At 41.6% G+C, this 22,665-nt stretch overlaps 1 protein-coding gene across 3 annotated transcripts in view; it reads left to right on the forward strand.

Annotated features, from left to right (window-relative positions):
* The window catches only part of SCP2D1 (SCP2 sterol binding domain containing 1), a 41,241-nt gene extending 19,300 nt beyond the window's left edge, over positions 1-21,941 (forward strand). Inside the window, exons 2-4 of one of the 3 annotated variants that reach the window (XR_006606301.1) lie at positions 10,114-10,203; positions 16,904-17,022; positions 17,507-18,803. Coding sequence is in view for 2 of the 3 variants with exons in the window: in XM_004754148.3 (XP_004754205.1) it covers positions 21,243-21,713 (471 nt within the window). In the remaining variant the exon portion in view is untranslated. Of the gene's footprint in view, positions 1-10,113; positions 10,204-16,903; positions 17,023-17,506; positions 18,804-21,196 lie in introns of those variants that run through there. The other 2 variants (XM_004754148.3, XM_045078451.1) reach the window with 2 other exon arrangements.
* Positions 21,942-22,665: the final 724 nt, after the last annotated feature.

A 22,665-nucleotide genomic window follows, 5' to 3' on the forward strand; every position in this document is an offset into this window, starting at 1 on the left:
ATTGTTTTTTGAATACAACTCAAGGAGGAGACTCTGAATAAAAGGGCTCAGGTACCGAAGTTCAGTCTCAGGACCAATCTGTAACTTAGTTGTTATCTTCATGTTGAGTTAGGAGGCACATTGAAGGACAAGAGGCCTATGGTTAGTAGCTAATTAATGGCCCTGATGGAATTCTTATCATTTCAGGAGGCTCGGCTAATTTGAAACCATTGCTGGCTTCCTCTGTTCGTGAGCTGTGCTCCTTCTCCCCACCCCATCTCCAAGCATCCTCCCTGACTCCTAAAGTCTGTGGCAGATCTGGGTGAGGATTTTCACTTGCATGCTGGCCATGATCCAAGTCTTACTGAGGCCAGAATCTGACCTCAGGACCCAACTGCAGGGAAGTTTTTCATTTCACCTTCTAGGGCAATGCTCATGACACATGATCCATGATATCCACAGAAATACTTAGTTATCTGTATCAGGGTCTTTTATAGAGACTACAGAGTCCCAATGTTGTGTTGTGTTCATGGGTATGTGTGTGCTGGGGGTGCAGGTAGAGAGCAAGGTAGGGGGGAAGGGAGGTGGTGGGGGGAGTGAGTTCACGCATTTCAAATAAATTATTTCTGCATAGTCCATTATTTCAAAACTTCCTGTCACCTTCTCTTTCCTCCTTGGTGCTGATGACTGGACTCTATGGAATCCAGTGACTATAGATAGACTGGCACGTGCTGAACTGCTCAGGTTGAAGCATCTCAAACTCTTTGCCCCTTGGGAAGTAGATATAGGAATTGCATTCATTATCTTGTAGTCCAGTTTTGAGGCTTCTAGAAATAGGAATTTTGCTGTCAGTCTTCAGTGCAGGGAATCCCTTTCCCTGACAATAAGGAAGAAACTAAAACAGCACACAGTGGGACCTGTAAAGTGTATTGTTCTTATAAGATATCAGACCCAGCCTGTTGTCTGGCTTTGACTGATGTGCCATACTATAGGTGTGACTATAGGTGTAACTCTGTAACTCGCTCCTGAATTCTAGGACTGCTGTATTATATTTGACCCAGTGTGTAAGTTAGCTTTTGCTATGTAATGAGCCACCCCCAAAACCAAGTGGCATCAAATAACCAATATTTTTGATAGACTTTAATTTTTTAGAGCAGTTTTAGGTTCACAGAAAAATTACATGGAATGTAAAAAGATTTCCCATGCACTCCTACCCACTCTGTCATGCACAGCCTCCCCCACTGTCAATATTCTCCTCCAAAGGGTTACATTTGTTACAATTGATAAACCTACATTGAGACATCATTACCATCCAAAGTCCATAGTTTACCTTAAGGTTCAGTCTCCGTGTTGTATGTTCTGAGAGGTTGGAAAAATGTATAGTGACGTGTCCACCATTATAGTATCATTCAGAGTAGTTTCACTGCCCTAAAATTCCATGTTCCACTTATTCATCCCTCCCTCCCACCTGCAACCCCTGACAACCACTGGTATTTCCACTGTGTCCAAAGTTTTACCTTTTCCAGAATGTCATATCATTGGGATTGCACAGTATTTCACCTTTCCAGGTTGGCTTCTTTCACTTAGTAATATGTATTTAATTTTCCTCAATATCTTTTCATGGCTTGATAGCTCATTTCTTTTTAATCCCTGAGTAGTATTTTACTGCCTAGGACCACAGTTGATTTGTCCACTCACCCACTGAAGGACATCTTGGTTGCTTCCAAGTTATGACAATTATGAATAAAGCTGCTATAAATATCCATATGTAGGTTTTTGTGTGGACAAAATTTTTCAGTTCATTTGGGTAAATACCAGGGAACACAATTGTTGGATCATATGGTAAGAATATGTTTAGTTTTAAAAGAAACTGCCAAACTGTTATCTAAAGTAGCTATCCTATTTTGCATTTCCACCATTAATGAACGAGAGTTCCTGTTGCTCCACATCATTGTCAGCATTTGGTGTCATCAGTGTTTGGGATTTTGGTCATTTTATTAGGTGTGTGTTGTGGACACTTATTTTTAATTTCTCAAGATTCTATGGGTTGTCTAGGTGGCTCTTCTCATGTGGGCAACTCAACTAGGGCTGGATAGTCTAGGGTGTTCTCACTTTTATTTCTGGGGCCTTGGCTGGAATGGTGGGAAACCTCATGGTTTCCCATATGGTCTCTCATCCTCCAAAAGGCTAGCCCCACCTTCCTCACATGGTGGTGGAAGGGTTCTAATAGCAGGAGAGGGCATGTCCAATTGTGCAGCACTTTTGAAGCTTCTGCTTTCGTATGTTTGGTACATCCTATTGTCTAAAATAGGTCACATGGGCATGCCCAGATTGTAGGGATGGAGAAAGAACCCCCAGTTCTTGCTGGGAGGAAGAAACTTATCATGACCACATTTCCCATCCATAGCAGTCAGTGATTGTGATGTCTTAAATCAGCAAAGGAATCATTTCTTTAAACCATCCTAAATCCCCACCCCAAGTGGCACCCAGAAAAGCAGTTTCTTCAGTTATGTGAGGAAACATTATGTAAAGGAAATTAGATACTCTCATTCTTCTTTACTAATTACCCAATTGGTATTGTTTCAAAGGGGCAGTCATTGTTTCCTCAGCATCATTAGGAACTCACAGACTCTGGTCCTGTGTCCCATATAAGAAAAGCAACTCATTTATTCTTGGCTTCATTTCTTAACTGCTGGGAAAGAGGTTGTCGAGGTTTAATGACTGATAATTAATCATGCCTTGTCCCCTTCCATCTTTGGAATCAGTTGAGAAATAGATGCAAGCATGGGAATTAGAGGTCAGAAGAGCACTTCTTTGCTGGCAGCACTGGACCAGAGAATGTGGTTTGGCCTATGGCCAGACAGGATTCCTGCTTCTTTCCTTCAGGAGAGACCTGGGTTGCCCATGGGGCTGCAGAGAGGTCAACTGGCCTGGCCACACAAAAGGAGAATTGTTGCCTCTTTCTTTCAGGTCATGGCAGTCAAGAGAGAGGGATCAGAGCAGGGCTCGGGAACCGGGACTTAAGGGCCACCCAGGCTGTGGGTGGTTGTGGCTCCTCCCTCCTCTCCAGCAGTCAGTGAAAAGTGAGAAGGGAGTGGACAGAAGATTAGGTGGAAGGTTTCCTCAATACTTTCCATTCTGATTTTTTTTTTTTTGCAATTTTCCTTTATGCAAATATTTCTTAAACTTCGTTTTGAAGCATAATGTGTGTATAGAGAAGAGCAAATCATAAGTGTACAGTTCAATACATTTTCACAAATTGAAAACATTCAGGTAATCAGCATCTGGATCAAGAATTAGAAAATTAGCAGCTCCCTAGAAGCTCTATGGAATCTTGGTCTGGCTTCTTTTGCTCACAATTATGACTGTAAGGTTCACCATGTTGTGTATAGATTTATACTGTTAATTTTCATTGCTGTAATATCCTACTCTGAATATCGTGTAATTTATTTCCATTTTATGCCCATGATGGGCGTATGTGTAGTTGCCAGATTTAGCTGTTTTGAAACATTGTTATATGTGCCTTTTGTGAAAATATGCAGTTATTTCTGGTTGATATATCCCTAGAAATATCCTCTGGGGCCCAGTGATTCCACTTCTAGAGTTATACCCAAGAAAAATGCCTAGGAATTTTAGATACTGAAACTGTTTTCTAAAGTGGAACAGCTGGGCACTCCTGCCGGTAGGATTATGAGAGTTCCAGCTGCCCACCTTCTTGCCTCCTCATACTTTAGAAGATGCAAAGTTCCTGTTCTATAGATGAGGGTGAAATACCAGGAGAGGGAGAAAAAGGGAGGAATTTTGTAAAGGACTTTTAAAAAGAATTTTTAAAAACATGTCACTCCATCTTATTTTTTTTTATGTATTTCAAACCAAGTTGTAGACCATTAACAGATGGGGTCTTTTTAGGTGCAGAGTACTACCCTACAAGCAGGAGAGTGATTTACGATCTAACTTTAGAAACTCGAGATGCTCTCAAAGTCTCACCCAGCTCTGTGGAGGAAGGGTTTGCAGACAAAATGTTCCCTCCACAGAAATTGTGATAAAACACCAATTAGTGACTGCCGCAACGAAGTGGGAGTGTTTAACCTTTCAGGCGTGCCAACAATGTGCTCCCTAATTTGAAAATAGGGTACAAAGTGTTAGCAAGTGAAGAATAGTAATCGTTCATCACTCAACTTGACATATCTCCTTTGCAGCAGAGGCAAGAGAAGGAATCCTCTCTGCTCCACTTATTCTGGCTTTCGTCTAACTTCTCTGAGAAAGGACCAGATGCTCTAATGGGGGTCCCAGACACTGAAAATATCCAGAGATCAGGAGGAAACAGGCTGACAGCTTTCCCCTTGAGAAGCCTACCTTCCCTCTGAGCATCTCAGTGCACTTCATATGCATTACCCAGCAGCAAGTCTTATTATCCCTTTTTGCAAACTGTAGAAAATGGTGCAGAGAGGCTAAAAAGACTCACTTGAGGCTACAAGGGAAGCCAAATGTTTAGCTCAAAATAGAAACTGAGAGCTCTGGGAAATTCAGACAGCCTGAGAGGGTCCTTTAATCTCTGGGCCCTTCCGTGTCTTTTTAGACAATAAACCTTTCCTTGAAAGAGTTTTTATTCCCCGAACAACAGGGCTGCCAACTCTCCCTCCAGGATGTTGTAAAAAGGTGACATTTAACAGTGGAAATTGAAACTCTAATTGACTTCTCTTAAAACAGGAAAACAAGCCCCCTGTATTCCTTCTCTTGACCAGATGTTTGTAATTGTTCCCTTGGGATTCTACCTTGAGGGAAGCTGAAGAGGCAAAAATAGACCAGTTCATGGGAATTAGTATCATTACAGACTCCAGATTTGTTTTTGCCGTATGGTGGAAGACATGGAGACACCATCCAAGCAGAAAGAGGTTTCAGGAAGAGGGTTGTAGCTCATGTCCCTAGAGACCGGGACCAAAGAAGCCCCAGAATCTCTTTCAGTGATCAGGAAAGAGGTAGAGGTGAATCCGTCATTTCCAGATCTGGGTGTATAGGGTAATACGATTATTTAGCTTAATTGTGTTACTTGCTTTAGCCTAATGGAATTTTAACAGAGATCATGTGAGCAAAGTCTTAAAACGTACTTGTGTAGGAGGTCTCACCTTCTTCATTTCAGTCATTATCATGGGAAGAACATGCCTCAGGGAGCCTGCTGGGCAAGGAAGGTGAGACACGCGGATGAGACTGTGGAACCTAGTCTAACTGAGCCCAGCCTAGACCAGCTGATCTCTAGCCTCTCCACAAACATGTAAGCAAGAGACTATTGCTTATTGTTGTGAGCCACTGAGTTTTGTGGTGGTTTGTTATGTAGCACATTATGTTATAGCTGACTGATACAGGCCCATTGAGAGGAGGTAGAGAGAGATACTTAGTGACAGAATTTGCAGAAGTGCTCTGCTTGGGGTAGTCATATAGCAAGTATCTTGTAACTGTGAGAGGAGCTGAATTCAGTGGGGTGATTGTATTTCATATATTTGAAAAAGAAGACTGAACCACACTATGTGTTTTGAACGTCTGGCCTGCGTGTTGATATTTTCCTCTTCATTGTAACTTTTATGAATCCTCTTCTATTGGCTTCATTCCCATCTCTTCCCTAGTCAGTATTTTGACATCTCTTTATGACTCAATCCTGGGCTGAACTGTGAATACCCATAGGACCACTGCCTAGATTCTACAATTAACATTTTGCTGTATTTATTTTGTTCTGTGTCTGTCTATCCATTCTTTTTTCCATCCTTCAGGCCATCTTATCTTTTGGATGCATTTTGAAGTAAGTTGCAGACATCAGTGCATATCACCCTGATGGTGAATTTTGACAAAGGCATGTACCCATCACCCATGAAAGTTTCTTCATGTTCCTTCTCTGTTAATCCCACCCTCATATCCCAGGATAAAGACTAATTTTTTTCTACTATAGATTAGTTTTTTCTGGTTTAGTATATAAATGGAACTATGCACTATGTAATCTTCTGTGTCCAGCTTCTATTTGGTGTAATATTTTTTATATTCACACACATTGTTGTATCTATCAGTAATGGTCCTCATTTTAAAATGAATAATTAGACAAGATATTTGTAAACTCTCTTTACCGTAAGGTTTGGGGCTTCTGTATGGTGTATACAGTTATAGTAACCACTGTTAAGTAAACCAAAAATCCTCCTGAAAAAGGCATCTCTCATGCTGTCTGTCAGAGATCTGGTCCTTTGGTATTCACATCCCCCCCCCCCCCTTAAAGCTGATAAATCTTTCAAAACTGCTGAGGGAATTTATTGAGATTTGTCCCATGGGCACAGTGCTTTTGATTTACTGAGCTGAATAAAATGTAGGGACTGACTGAGCTTTTAGGATTAATTGGCATCTGGCTTTTCCCCAAGGGGTCATCAGCAGTTTATCCTTCCCAGGACTCACAACAGTATGTCCGAACTGTTGTTTATTGGGAATGAGTGAAAGACTTGGAGAGTTGTCTTTCTTACTTTGCTCTACTCCGGTTCCATAGCAGTGAGTGGGAAAAAAAATTTAAGAAAATGAGAATAAAACGACAGTTTTCCTCTATGGTACCTAAAAGCCAGTTCTCAGCCTATTTGACCACTTTATCCCTTAGACTTAGCTTGAAGAGTTGACTAATTTAACTAAGAATTAAAGCCACACTCAGTGTGGCCGACTCCCGGCTTTGTCCCGTGCCAGTTTAGCTAAGCTGGAACTACACTTCCCAGAATTCCCTTCTCTGCAGACTTCCGGGTTTAGCGGCGACCAGGAGACTCGCGCTCCTGAGAAGACGGAACGGACCCAACACTGCCGTTCTTTCACCCTTGAAAGGCGGGTTTGGGGGCGCACGTGCCGTTGCTGGTCTTGGGGTTGGCGCCGACACTTGGCTCACCGGTGGGCGGGGGATAGCAGGCAGTTGTAGCACTCCTGCAGCCCCTCTGACAACTGGGCAGGCGGCGGGCCTGCAGCAACGTCAGCTTCCTCGGACCGCCATCCACTTCTCTGACTTCTGGGCCAGGCTGCCAGCCGCGCTGCCTGCCTGCTGGGCACCAGACACAGAAGCAACAGCTGTACCACAGCTGTGCATAAGCTGTGCAACCAGCTCCTTCCCAGAGCTGTATCACACATCCCGTATTCCATGTTATTCTTGATGTTCCTGCATCTAACTGAATCCTGAGTGGATGTCCCACCACAGAGGATGTGCAGCATTCCCTGCTGGTTCTTCTCTCTGACCCCTCCCCCCAGCAGCTGGGCTTGGTTCCAAGATTCACAGTCCTTCCCGGAGCTAGGTGATTCAGGGAGAGCTGGCTGAGCCCAGCCTCAGAGGTGGCTTGAGAAACCTAAGATAGTGTTGCTAAGGGTAATGGACCCAGTCCTAGCCCATGAGATGGAGGAGAAGTCACTGAAGTACTTCTAAAGAATAGACCCTTTGGATAAAGAGATAAGTGCGGTAGGATGTGGCTTTTTGTTGTTGTTCTACTAGATGTTGCCTAAAACTTGTTCTACGAGGGACACTGGCCTTAGGAGGACATGTTGCAGGAAGATGGAAGGAAGGAAGGACCTTGGCCCATGAAAGCTCACTGAGCTGCTCAAGAAACCAACCCTTATCCCTGGTTGCCTGGTCTGTTTCAGCACTGAATGAAGGTCCGGTGTCCTGGGAAGCCCCTCAGTCCGGAGCATGCCCAGTGGGTGGTCCCCTTGCCCTGCCTCAGGGTAGAGATGATAATTCCCTTTCCTGTTTAATTCCGTGGGTTGTGGCTGTTCTGGGCGAGTGTAACTCAAAGGATTCTGAGTGGTATGGGGCAGTAGGTCAATGTGTCTCTAGTTTCTGACAGCAGCTGTAAAAGAGGTACTCTAAAAAAATATTTTGTGTAATGTCAATGTCATTGGAAAAGTGCTTCACTCATCTCAAACTATCTGTGTGTCTTTTGATTGTTCAAATCAATTTCACTAATCTATGGGCAGGTAAAACTTAGCACATTTTACCTAGTTAAAAAAAAGTTGCCACTTGAGCAGGCATATGGTATATTAAAAGATAAATATAAGTATTCTATTTTAGGCCTTTGCATGTCTTTGGACCTTTATTTAGCTTCCTCTTAAAATAGAGTGCCCTTAAAGTGATGGCTATGGAGGGAGGGATTATGGAGGGAGGGGGTGATCTCTGTTCTTTATGTTTAGAAGTCTTAAATAAGTTACTGGGACTTTAAGAATACATTTGTAGGTGAGTTTGGTGTCATTCAGTTGATTTTTTTTTTTCCCCAGAAAGAAAGGCTTCCAGGGCTTAACACTGTCCTCCTGTGGGTGCAGTAGATTAATTGTACTATTGATCTTTACCCTTTCCTGTGTCTACACCTGTCCTAGCTTGGGCTGCTGTAACAAAAATACCATCCTGGATGGCTTACACATAACAAATAAAAGAATTTATTTTTCACTGTTCTGAAGGCCAGAGTTCCCAAGAGCAGGATGGCAGCATGGTGACAGCTCTGGTAAGAACCCTCTTCTGGATTGCAGACTGCCAGCTTCTCATTTTAACCTCATATGGGGGAGAGTACAGAGGGGAAACAAGCTGTCTTGTGACTCTATAAGGGCACTAATCCCATTTATGCGGGCTCCACCCTCATGACCTTATCTAATCCTCTTTAACACCCAAAGGCACCTCCTCTTAATAGTACCACATTATGGGGGGAAAGTTTTGCCATATGAATTCTGGAGGTATGCATTCATTGTGTCCATAATGACCCCCTTTGCCATGTAGTATGTGCCCTCCCACTATGACTTTGGGTATGCCCATGTGTTGTTCTTTGGCCAGTGGGTGCAAACAGAAGCTGGAAAAGTAGTGACATAGTTGGGATTGTTCATGTTCTGCTTCCCCTATGACTATATGCCAAGGTTAGCCCATTGGAGAATGAGTGTCAGATGGCACAAGCACAGCAGTTGACAGACAAACTGCCAGATGTGAGTGAGCCCAGAGGAGAGAGAAGAATCACTCAACTGAATCTAGCCCAAATTGCTGATCCATTAACTCACAAGCTGAAGAAATGCTTACTGCTTTAAGCCAGGGAGATTGGGGGTGGTTTGTTACACAGCATTATTGCAGCAATGGATAACTAAGACATCTTTTTATCCATAAGGGACAATTTGGATGGACTGTAAGAAGGAGCTAAATGTGTTGGCTTTATAGAAAATTGTACCTTATAGAATTTAATTCAGAAGTTGCCCAGGAATCACCCACTTGGGCATGCTTATGTCCTAGTAAAACATAAATATAACAGGACTATTTTAAGTATATATGTGTGTCTTCATGCCTTCAGTTTTGTCCCAAAATGGGGTGGCTTCACGTGGACCAGATCCCACCAGTGGGAGCTGGTCTCTGTTCCACATGTATGATAGCCTTGAGTGAGTTATTGGGGATTTTTATATGAGTCTGGTGTAATTCAGCAATTAAATTCAGGGGCAGCAACCACTAGATGCCCATGTTATTTCCTTATGGTGGTTAGGAAAATACTGAGGTGGTTTTCCAGGATGCCAGTGTGAAATCGTATGTGATTATTTAAATTTAAATTAATTGTAGGGGCACCTGTGTGGATCAGGCAGTTAAGCATCTGACTCTTGGTTTTGGCTCAGAGTGGTGAAATTGAGCCTCTAGTGGGGCTCCACATGATCGGCATAGACTCTGCTTGAGGTTCTCTCTTTCTCTCCCTCTGCCCGTTCTCTCTCTCTCTCTGAATAATAAGTAAATGAATGAATAAGTAAAATCTTTAAAAAATACTTAAATTCATTGTAAGTAAATAATATTAAGCCAGTTCTTCAGTCATACCAACCATAAGTCTATAGCTCCACAGCTATGGATGGCTAGCAGCTACTGCTTGGGATGGCACAGACACAGAACATTTTCATTATCTCAGAAAATTTTATTGGGTAGTGTTGGATTCAGTGCTTATGTTTACATTTCTTATTTACAACCTCTTTCCTGTCTAAACCTATAGTTTCTGCTGACCAGTTGATTCTGACAGCCCTTAGTCTGTACCCTTTGGGAAAAATGAATTATTGTTTTCTAGATTATTTAGTAAAACTCAAGCTAGCCTGTTTCGACATTTACAACGTTCAGTGTTTCTTCATTTACAGGCCACAAAGCTAAATGACAGAGGGAGTAATCGTGCTGCCAGAGCAGGGAGGCTTGGGAAGGAGTGAGGACAGCTAAGAGCATCCCTCAGTGTGAGTTGTAAACTTGAATTGTCTAACAAAACTTGAGGGGGACAGAGGAGAAAATGAAGCATGGAGGAGACTGTTGGGCAAAATCGTGCTCCACTGGTCAGGCACTTCTGAACTTGCCCCTTCCACACCCACTCCTTCTGAGCTAGCATTTACTAGAGGACAGAGCTCATAGCTTGTCTCCATTCTTTTCCCCTAAAGCAGCTTCTCCCCAGATCACCTCTGGCCTCTATTCACCTCTACTCACATGGATAGGTTGACTTTTTTTGGTTTTACTTGTTTTGATTTTATTTTTATTTTAAACATTCCCAATTACAGAAAATTTGCAAGTACCCTAATTTCCTGAATAATTTTAAAAGATGTTTTTATTTTAATTCCAGTATGGGTGTTATATTATATTCCACTATATTACAGTATAGTGTTATTATTTTCATGTGTACAATAGAGTGATTCAACATTTCCATGCATCACCTGGGGCCATTATGATCAGTGTACTCTTCATCTGCTTCACTTACTTCACCCATCTCTCCACCATGTCCCCAAAGGTAACCATCTGTTTTTCTCTATAGTTGAGTCTGTTTCTTGGTTGGTCTCTCTTTCTCTTTCTGTCTGTCTGTCTCTTTCCTTTGCTCATCTGTTTGTTTCTTAAATTCCATGTATGGATGAAACCATATGATATTTGCCTTACTCTGAGTGATTTATTTCACTTTAATTTATTTTCACTTTAATTTATTCACTATTAAACTATATTCTTAGCTCCATCCATGTTGTTGCAAATGGCAGGATTTCATTTTTTATGGATGAGTAATATTCCATTGCATACATATACCACAACTTCTTTATCCATTCATCTATCAGTGAACACTGGAGCTGCTTCCATATTTTGGTTATTGTAAATAATGCTGCTGTAAACATAGGGGTGCATGTATCCCCTTTGAATTAGTGTTTTTGTATTTTTTGAGTGAATACTAAGAGAGTGATTACTGGATCATAGGGTAGTTTTATTTCTAATTTTTTGAGGAACCTCCATATTGTTTTCCAAGTGGCTGTACCAGTTTGCATTCCCACCAACAGTACATGAAGGTTCCTTTTTCTCCACATCCTCACTAATCCCATTGTTTCTTGCGCTTTTAACTTTAGCCATTTTGACCAGTGTGAGGTACTATCTCATTGTGGTTTTGATTTGCATTTCCTTGATGTTAGTGATGTGGAGCATCTTTTCATGTGTTTGTTGGCCATCTGGATATCCTCTTTGGAAAAATATCTGTTCATGTCTTCTGCCCATTTTTAATTGGATTATTCATTTTTGGGATGTTGAGTTGTATCACTTCTTTATATATTTTAGAGGCTAACCCTTTATCAGAATTGTCATTTACAAACATCTTCTCCCATAGAGTAGGTTGCCCTTTAGTTTTGTTGATTGTTTCCTTCACTGTGCAGAAGTTTTTTATTTTGATGAAGTCCCAAAAGTTTATTTTTGCTTTTATTTCCCTTGAGTTAGGAGACATATCTAGATGTTACAGCTGATGTTAGAGAAATTACTGCCTGTGCTCTTGTCTAGGATTTTTGGGCTTTCAGGTCTCCATTTAGGTCTTTAATCCATTGTGAGTTTATTTGTGTGTTTGGTGTAAGAAAGTGGTCTGGTTTTCATTCTTTTGCATGTAGTTGTTTTCCCAACACCCTTTGTTGAAGAGACTATCTTTTTCTCATTCAATAGTCTTTCTGGCTTTATTAAAGATTAGTTGGCCACATAATTGTGGGTTTATTTCTGGATTTTCTATTCTTTTCTATTGATTTATGTGTCTATTTTTTTTTTCTAGTACCATGCTCTTTTGATTACTACAACTTTGTAATATAACTTGAAGTCTGGAATTATGATGCCTCCACAATGCTTTTCTTTTTAAAGATTTCTTTGGCTATTTGAGGTCTTTGTGGTTCCATACACATTTTTGGATTGTGTATTCTAGTTCTGTGAAAAATGCTGTTGGTATTCTGATAGGAATTGCATTAAATGTGCAGTTGCTTTGGGTAGTATAGATATGTTAACAATACTTGTTATTCTGATTCATGAGTGTGAAATGTCTTTCCATCTCTTTGTGTGGTCTTCAATTTCTTTTGTTGGTGTTTTATAGTTTTCAGAGGACAGGTCTTTCATCTCTTTGATTAATTTTATTCCTAGGTATTTTATTATTTTTGATGCAACTGTAAATGGGACTGTTTTCTCAATTTCTCTTTCTGCTGCTTCAGTATTAATGTACAGAAATGCAACAGATTTCTGTACATTGGTTTTGGATCCTGCCCTACTGAATTTGTTTATCAGTTCTAGCAGTTTTTTTTTGTGTGTGGCGTTTTTAAGGTTTTTCTCTATATAGTATCATGTCATCTGCAAATAATAAAACTTTTACTCTTTCCTTACTAATTTGGATGCCTTTTCTTTCTTTCTTTCTTTCTTTTTTTTAAAGATTTTATTTATTTATTTGACAGAGAGAAATCACAAGTAGATGGAGAGGCAGGCAGAGAGAGAGAGAGGGAAGCAGGCTCCCTGCTGAGCAGAGAGCCCGATGCGGGACTCGATCCCAGGACCCTGAGATCATGACCCGAGCTGAAGGCAGCGGCTTAACCCACTGAGCCACCCAGGCGCCCTGCCTTTTATTTCTTTTTGCTCTCTGACCACTGTGGCTAGGACTTCCAGTACTATGTTGAATAGAAATGGTCAGAGTCAATATCTTTGTCTTGTTCCTGACCTTAAACAAAGGGGGAAAACTTTCATTTTTTTCCCATTGAGTAGAAGTTCACTGTGGGTTTTTCATGTAAGGCTTTTTATTATTTTGAAGTATGTTCCCTCTTAAATTACTTTGTTGGGGGTTTTTATCATGATGTTTGTGATGACTTTTTTGGATGGTTGATCTGGGAAGTATAAACTGAGCTCTTCCATGTCCAGAACTTTCCCTTGGTGGGCCCCTTACTGCTAGCCTCATAGGCAGAGGCCTCCCAGGATGGGGGCTGATAGGTAGTTGGATAGCTCTGCCTTGCATCGTGGGATATAGCTGGCAAGTCCACTAGAGCCTCATATAAAGTACTTTCCCTTCAACTACATTTCCCTCAGTTATCACTTAACTTTTATTTATTTAAGTAATCTCTACACCCAACATGGGGCTCAAACTCACAACCCCAAGTTTGAGAGTCAGGTGCTCTTTCAACTGAGCCAGCCAAGTGCCCTGCTCCCCTAGTTATCACTTAACAGTAAAATTTTGGTTTTCATCTGGGATTCCTTGTCTTAGTTCTCAATTTCTTTAGAATTCAGATGGGGAAGAGAAATGCTGTTTATTGGATGTTCCACTGACCCCATAGTCTTGTTAAAGTGTTTTCTGCTCATGCTTGATTTGGGCACCTGTGCACCTGCCTCCAGTTTAGCCTGTGTCTGACCCCCAATGCCTGAAGTGTATCCAGTTAGTTGTTTTTGCAGATTTTACTGCATGGGGAGAGGCCAATGTGGTTTAAACTGAGGTGTAAAGGAAGGGCAGAAACCTAGAGGCAGAAAGTTCAAGAACTGTTCAGGAGAGAAGTATAAAACCATTTGGTCTACAGGGCTCCTGCAGGCATATGATAGGAGATAGTCTGGAGAGATAAACAGGGATCATCGACTGATGGTATTTCTCTCCACCTCAATGTCATCAGCATCCTTGATTATCTTCCTTTGCTTGCTCTGTGTTGGACAGGAACAGGGGCCCTCCTTGCCCTTGCCCTTGAGGCCTACTTTCCTCCACCCTACTACCTCTTGCAGGATTTTGTTTCCTTTTGTATCCCATCTTTTGAGAAGAGCTAATTTTACAGAGCATTTATCTGCGCCAGATATTTTCTGGGGATTATCTAATTTCATCCTACAGCAAAAGGTTTGGCACTTGTGTATGCTGTTCTCCGCACTTTGTGGTGGTGAAACGGAAACACCACGTGGATAGGCAGCTTGCCCAGGGTCCTACGGCTGGGATCAAAAGCTAGGCTGGAGTGAAGCTCCTAACTGCACTATAGCTTCCTCCCACTTCCCTTGCATTTTCTGCTCGTTTTCTACTGCCCTTCTTCATATAAATGTGTTCACGTCACCCTTCTCCTAAGAGACATTTTTCTCCATTGTCCTGTCTCCTCAGCCTTTCCTCCTGCTTCTCTCCCCACCTTTCCAGCCAAACCTTGAGGGGTCTGCTTAAGGCCAGTGCTTCATCACCATCACTTCCACTTTGCTTGCAAAGGTGTAACACTCAATAATGGCTTTTGTCTCGATTCCCACTTCTGCAGTTGTTCTGAAGCTGCAGACTGTTCTAGCCATTCCTCTTCCTTCCCTTCCATCTTAGTCTGTCTTGAGATTGCAACCGAGATGTTGGCCGAGGTCCAGTCATCTGAAGGTTTGAGTGGATCTGGAGGATCTGCTTACAAGACGGCTCACTCATGTGGTCGTGGGCAGGAGGCTTTACCCCTCAGCACGTGGACCTATCCATAGGGCCACTAGGGTGTCTTCACAACATGGCAGGTGATCTCACCTGAAATGAGCAGTTCCAGGGAGAGCAGATAGGAAGCCACAATGCCTTTAGGCTGTGTGACCTTATTGACCACCACATGTATCTTTCTTGTGGCACTTGTAACAATTGGCATTATATATTAGATTTTTTTTAAAAGATTGTATTTATTTATTTGACACAGAGAGAGAGATCACAAGTAGGCAGAGAGGCAGGCAGAGAGGGAGAAGCAGGCTCTCTGCTAAGCCTAATGCGGGGCTCGATCCCAGGAGCCTGAGACCATGACCTGAGCTGAAGGCAGAGGCTTAACCCAACTGAGCAACCCAGGCACCCTTATATATTAGATACTTATGTGTATGTTTTTCTCTCCTAAGCTAAACTGCTTTTTGGACATATTTATTTATCTTTTCATCTTCTTTTTTTATTGTGGTAAAAAATACATGACATGAAATTTACCATTTTAGCCATTTCTAAGTGTGCAGTTAGATGGCATTAAGTATGTTCACATTGTTCTGCAACCATCACCACCATTCATCTTTAGAACTTTTTATCTTATGGGGCGCCCGGGTGGCTCAGTCGATTAAGCATCTGACTTTTGGATTCAGCTCAGGTTGTGATCTTGTGGGTTGCAATCTCATGGGTTGTGGCATCAAGCATTGGGCTCTATTCTCAATGGGGAGCCTGCTTGAAGATTCTCTCCCTCTGCCCCTCCCCCTCTTGCAGACACACACACTCTCTTATACTGAAACTGTGTGCCCATTAAATAGGAATTCTCCATTTTTTCCCCTCCTTTCAGCTCCTGGCAACCATTGTTCTTTTTTCTGTTTCTGTGGATTTGACTATTCTAGGTACTTATTATAAGTGGAATCATACACTATTTGTCTTTTGTGTCTAGCTGATTTCACTTAGCATAGTCTTCAAGTCTTCAAGTTTCTTCCAAGTTGTAGCATGTGTAGGAATTTCAGTCCTTTCTAAGACTGAATAATTCTCCACTGTGTGTCTATCACATTTTTGAAAAGTTATGTGTTTTTATTATTTTTTCTTATTTCAAAGAAGTTAATTCCAGGATAGACAACATACAGTGTTATATTAGTTTCAGGTGTACAATATAGTAATTCAACAATTCTGTGTATCACCCAGTATTCACAACAAGTATACTTGTTAGTCCCCATCACCCATTTCCCCCACATACCTCCCCTCTGGTAACCAACAGTTGTTCTCTATAGTTAAGAGTCTGTTTTTTGATTTATCTCTATTTTTTTCTTTGCTCATTTTATATCGTATTTTGTTTATCCATTCATTCATCGATGGACACTTGAGTTGTTTCCATCTCTCAGCTGTTGTGAAGAATGTTGCTATGAACATGAATGTACTAATATCTGTACAAGTGCCTGCTTTCACTTATTTTGGGTATGTACCCAGAAATGGAACTGCTGGGTCATATAATAATTCTAGTGTTGATTTTCAGAGGAAGCGCCATTCTGTTTCCCAGAGTGCTGCGCCATTCTCCATTCCCGCCAGCAGTGCACGAGGGTTCGGATCTCTCCACATCCTTGCCAGCACCCACTTTCCATCCGTGTGTATTCTTAACAGTGCCAGCCAGGGCTTTCCGTAGTCAGTGCTCAGCAGATATGTTGAGGGGATGGAGATGGCAACAAACCTGAGGATCCTTGAATACTCAAGTTATCCAAATTCTTGAAGAACTTTTGATGAAATATATTGTGGAAAAGATCTCGGGAATACTGGAACATTTCCTCAGAACACCTGACCTCTAGAAAGGGGTCGTCCTTATGACAATGATGATGGTGAGTTGTGGGGAGCCCTTCCTGCCTGAACTGAACTGCTTCTCCTTCTTCAGTGCTGGCTGATTGTTGCCAGATAAAGATGTGGGTCCAAGCTTATGGAACCTTCCATGAATAAGAAAAGTCACAAATCTGGATCTTAAAATGTGAAATCTCTCTTTTCGTGTGTCAGTAGCTAGGAAGATTACATTGTTGGTCCCAGTTTTTCTCTTCTCCCTGCCTCTTGCCCAGTCTTGTCCCCTTCATGGTAGAGCGTGCCTCCTTAACCTTTGACTTTGCACCTGGCTCTGAGAGTTGCTTTTTGCTGCTGGTCCATGGGCAGGAGTGGCACTGAATCAGGTCCAAGCCTGGGCCTTTCTGCTCACTACCCTTTTACTTCTGCCATTACCACAGGAGGGACATGCCTCCCTGGCCTACTGGTTGCAGACAGAAGGCGAGAGACACATATATCAAGAACAGCAGCCTACTCCATCTCAGCGCAGAACAGCAGACCCCAGCCACCCAAAAGACACGTGAGAAATAATTATTTAATGTTAGTTACATGCTGCTAAAATTTTGAGGTTGCTTGTTTTGCCACATAATATAGCAAGAGTTAAGTGATATAAGAATGAATTAAAAAGTTAAAATTATGCATCACAGTGCAATAGTAGCGACTGACAGATATAAGAACTAAAAAAAAAAAAAAAAAAAAGGAACCAGTATTCCAGGTTTGGCTTGTGCCCTCTGCTTTAGACAGAACTCATGCAGATCTGTCCATGCCTCTTTTTGTTTTAAAGTCAGGTTTGTTGAGGTATAATTTACATACCTAAATGCATCCCTTTTAGTATACAGTTCTGGATTCTGACAAATACATACAATTGTGTAACCACCAGCACAATCAGGAAAAGTTCCATCACTGTCCCCCACTCTTACCAAAAAGAAATTCTTTGTGTTCCTTTCTAGACAAACTCAATTTCTTCCCCTAATTCACTGGTCATTTTTTTTTTCTTTTTGCAGTTCTGCCATTTTTAGAATGCTGTATGAATCGAATCATATGTCATCATTTGAATCTGGTTTCTTTCTTTCGGCATAATGCATCTGAGGTTCGTCTGCATTGTGGAGTGAATCAAGAGCTTGTTTCTTTTTGTTGCCAAGTAGTATTCCATTCTGTAATTATGCCGTTTTGCTTATCTGATCTTCTGTTGATGAACAGAAGATGAAGGACATAAGCAAAGATTTGGATTGTCTCCTAGTGTTTTGCTTTAATGGATGATGCTTCTGGGAACACTCATGTCCTACCTTTCTTTTCCTTTCATTTCTCTTGCATAAGTACTCAAGAGAAGTACCTACGGGTTGTGTGCTGAGTGTATGTTTGACTTTTACCACTCTAGCCAGCAGTCTTCCACAGCAGCAGCATTTTGCACTCCCACCAACCCTGCATGGGAGCTCCAGTTGCTCCACAGCTTTGCCAACTCTTGCCATTGTCAGCCTTTCCAATATTCATGATTTTCATGGGGCGGGGGAGACGGATCTCACTGTAGTTTTAATTTGCTTGTCCTTAGGGGCTCATGATGTTGAGTACCTTTCCAAGTATACTGGCCATTCATACTGGAATTCCTTTAATGGTAGAAATGCTTATAAAAGATAGGAACTCATGAAGGGGACAAATATGGGCTTGGAATCGTGTTCTCCTCTGACATGCTGAGGCAGGAGTGGCAGCCTAGTTGGAGATCTATCTGAATAATTCAGAAGGAACAACTCTGCTCTGAGGAAAAGCATATATGGGTGATGGGTGGTGATGCGGGCTCAATTCACTGTTGGTGCCTCACAGCAATCTTACTGAGTATTCACTCACCTCTTTGTTTAAAATTCTCTGTGCAGATATTCATACCAGGTGGTCTCAGGGTAAAGTCTTGGTTTTGGGAGCTGCTGGGTTTTGTTTAACTGCTCCATGTTGAGCAGTTAAAATGTTGCTTATCTATCATGTACCAAAGATAATATACCAAATCTTTTTTTTTTTTTAATTTTCTGCATTCCTTCCTGAGAGAACAAAGCTAAAAACAGCTCCATTTAATGTAGCTTCACTTGCATATAAGAGCAGCATGGTTATGAGAAGGCATAGTCACTCACTTGATGGAGCTCCCAATGGCCAAACCTGGGACAGTTTGAGCAAGAAAATACCTAATGATAATAATAGATTATGACCCACAGAATAAAATAAATATTCACAAGTCCCTACTGAGATAAAGACATATTTGAACAAATAAAGAAATGGGGGAGAAGGGGCAGCTCTTCTTTTTATTTTTAAATTAACATATAACGTCATATTTGTTATTACATATAATGTAATAACACATTAATTACATATAATGTAATTATATATGTATTTTATATATGTATATTATTAATTACATATAATGTAATATTTGATTCATGAATCACAGACCTGATTCATCAGTCTTACACCCATCACTCCACTATAGCACATACCCTCCCCAATGTCCATCACCCAGATAACCCATCCCCCCACCCCCCTCCCCTCCAGCAACCTGCAGTTTGTTTCCTGAGACTGAGTTTCTTACGGTTTGTCTCCTTCTCTGGTTTCATCTTGTTTCATTTTTCCCTCTCTTCCCCTGTGATCTTTTGTCTTGTTTCTCAAATTCCTCATATCAGTGAGATCATATGATAATTGTCTTTCTCTGGCTGACTTATTTCACTTAGCATAAAACCCTCTAGTTCTATCCACGTCATTACAAATGGCAAGATTTTGGGTTTTTTGATGGCTACCTAGCATTCCTTAAAAAAAAAAAAAGATTTTATTTATCTATTTGACAGAGAGAGACACCTCAAGAGAGGGAACACAAGCAGGGGGAATGAGAGAGGGAGAATCTGGCTTCATGCTGAGTGGGGAGCCTGATGTGGGGCTTGATCACAGGGCCCTGGGATTATGACCTGAGCTGAAGGCAGATGCTTAACGACTGAGCCATCCAGGCGCCCTGCATACTATTCCATTATATACATATACCACATCTTCTTTATCCATTTTTCTGTCGATGGACATCTAAACTCTTTCCATAGTTTGGCTACTGTGTACATTGCTGCTATAAACATTTGCATGCACATGAAGGGCAGCTCTTCTTAAGCAAAATTCCAGTCGTTAAATCTAAAGGGAGTGATGGGGGTGGAAAATGGCCATTTGGTACATTTCACACTGACAGACCTCTCTGATGGATGCAAAGAGAGGGCTGAAGTATGATATGAAACAGAATATTGGCAAAGTCTCATATCTCCTTATGTTACTAATTACAGAAAGAAAAATAGTAATTGCAGTGGATGAAACTGGTAGACACCACTTTGACCAAGTGACCAAGGTCAACCTCACCAGTCATGAGACACATTGATACCATGTAGCCTCTGATATGATGCACTGAGAAGGACATAAGGTCATTTTTGTAGTATTTTGGCCCAAAATGCACAACCTCAACCTAATCATGAAAAAAAAAAAACCACCCAAAAAAACAGAAAAACAGACTGCCCCCAAGAGGGACATTTTACAGAGGAACTTAGCCAGTATTCAAAAGTATCAAGATCATGATAGGCAAAGACTGAAGAACTCCCAGACTGGAGAGCACTAGGGAGACATAAAAACTAAATTCAGTGCAGAAGGTGGATTCAAGACTAGAAAAGGGACATTTGTGGGACAATTGGCAAAATTTGATTATGGTCTATAGATTAGTTAATAGTATTGTACCCATATTTCTTTCCTGGTATAGATCATTGTGCTATGCCATGTAAAATATTAACCTTTGGGGAAGTGGGGTGCAGGTGATACAGGAACTTGGGTGTTTTTATAACCTTTTTGTAAATCTGACATTATTTAAAAATTAAAGGAAAATATATATGTATTCTAGAGTCATTCTACCTCTTTTTAAACCTGGCTACCCTACTTATTAGCTGTATGACTTTGGGTAAATCACTTCATTTCTCCTTGTCTCAGTTTCCCCATCTGTAAAATGGGAATAAAAAGAGTACCTTCCTCAGAGGATTGTAATGAAGCTTAAAAGTGATAATACATGTGTAATGCCTACAACAGTGCCTTGGCTCAGAGGGAGGGCTATGTTATTATATGCAATGATCGTTTGAGGCTAGCAGCATTCTCTGTTGATCTTAGGGATATTGCTCCCTCCATCCCCTGATTTCTCACTGTGCCTCTGAAGCTTTCTGATGCCAGTCCTGGTACTGATTCTTTCTCCAACCAGCCATTTTTCTCTAAAAACATTTCCCCTTCTACCAGTGGCTATGTAATGCCAAATCTAGCATTAGGATCTGTGCCTTAAGGATTTAAACACCTTCAAAGGAATCAGAATAACTGCTCTGAATTAGGATTGTTATGGGGAGAGGCCTGCATTGGAAAGAAAGAACTCATATCACCAAAAAACCCTCTGGGGCCACTTTCTTTTATTCCCAACACGGGGTCCAGACTTTTCTGGGCCTGTGAGACCAACAGCCCTGAATGGTTTGAGGGGGTAGTATGCCCCCTCAATTGTGAGGATATGCCTCACAATTACCTATCTGAGGTCTCACCCCATGTCACATTTTAGTATCTGTTTGGCCAATAAGACTGCAGCACACACACTAGCCTCATTCCCTGCTTGGGCCTTACCTTTGATGTCACAATCTGACTTGTGGATATTAATCTGGCCACAGCTGCTCACAAACCAGACGGCAAGGTCAAGAGGACCAGCACAGTAAGATGTGGAAGAGAATTGACCATCAGCCCAAGATCAAAGCAGTGGCTGGGCCTCAGGCAGGCCAGTTCAAAGAACTGGGTGCAGCGCGGGAACCTGCCATGCCACACCCTCTGGAGCTGTCAGAATTCCAGAGCTTCCCTGTGTTTGAGGACATTAGCCATCACATCAAAGAGGTGGGGGCCCAACTGGTAAAGAAAGTCAATGCCATCTTTCAGCTGGACATCACCAAAGATGGGAAGACCATTCTGCAGTGGACCATTGATCTGAAGAATGGTTCTGGGGACATGTATCCAGGATCCGCCAGGCTCCCAGCTGACACTGTCTTCACAATCCCGGAACCTGTCTTTATGGAGTTGGTTTTGGGCAAAGTGAACCCTCAGAAAGCTTTCCTTGCTGGCAAGTTCAAAGTGAGTGGCAAAGTTCTGCTTGGCCAGAAGCTCGAGCGAGTTTTCAAAGACTGGGCTAAATTTTAAGCATGTAAAATACCAAAGAAATGATCAGAACTTCTCTCCGGTTATAATGTTGAGCGGAAATCATGCTTAAACTGAAGATTAAAACAAAAAATATCCAATATTTTTACTCAAATTCTTCCTGTTCAAGTTTGATTAATTTTCCTGCTGATGAGTTAATTTTCAGTGAGGGTTCTAGAGCAGTAAAGAGTGTTGGAGTGTCTCACCTAAAATCTTTGTCTTTTTCTTTCTTTAGGTTCATGTATGCTATACTATGTTAGGTTGAAAGCCACACATAGAGAAATGGGTGGTTTTGACACTTGGATTTAAATGCTTTCATGATTGAGTTCCTGAGAATTTTGTTTGTTTGTGCTTTGGGGAAAGAAGTGCCCACCATCATTGTGTTGGTTTGCATTTCAGTTGGTAACCTAGTTCTTTGAGATTTTAAATTTGCAGAACTTAGAGGGGTTGAGCTCTTGGTGTATCATGACTTTGGATAGATATAATTCCAAGAGAATCCAGGGGTTTAGAAGAGGTTCTAGGCTACTGAATCTTAAACTAGAGCATGCATCACACCACCTGCAAGACTGGTAAAAGCCCAGATTGCTGGGCCCCACATCAGGGTTTCAGTGCTATAGGTCTGGGCGGGGGAGAATGTGCATTTCTAACAAGTTCCCAGGTGATGTTGATGGGAACACCCCTGGAGAACCCCTGCTCTAGTTCATGCTCCAGCTTTCAGAATTGGTAAAAACTATTCTGTTCTAGACCAGTGAGATATTGCCATTATTTAAATGAGATGTTTCCACGACTTAAAGAATCTCCTGGAATCTCCCCCATCCTGTGTGCCATTTCTGAAGTGTCAGGAGCTTGTTTACTGAGCATTTTACAAAACCAAAGGTTATGTCGGGAGACTTTCCCTTCTGGGAGCCCTGTTCATATGTTGGAGGACTAGGAATAGAGCCAGCTGTAGCCTGAT

The sequence above is a fragment of the Mustela putorius genome, unplaced genomic scaffold (assembly GCF_011764305.1).
Source record: "Mustela putorius furo isolate JIRA1106 unplaced genomic scaffold, ASM1176430v1.1 tig00000253_pilon_pilon_pilon, whole genome shotgun sequence".
NCBI classification, from domain to species: domain Eukaryota; kingdom Metazoa; phylum Chordata; class Mammalia; order Carnivora; family Mustelidae; genus Mustela; species Mustela putorius.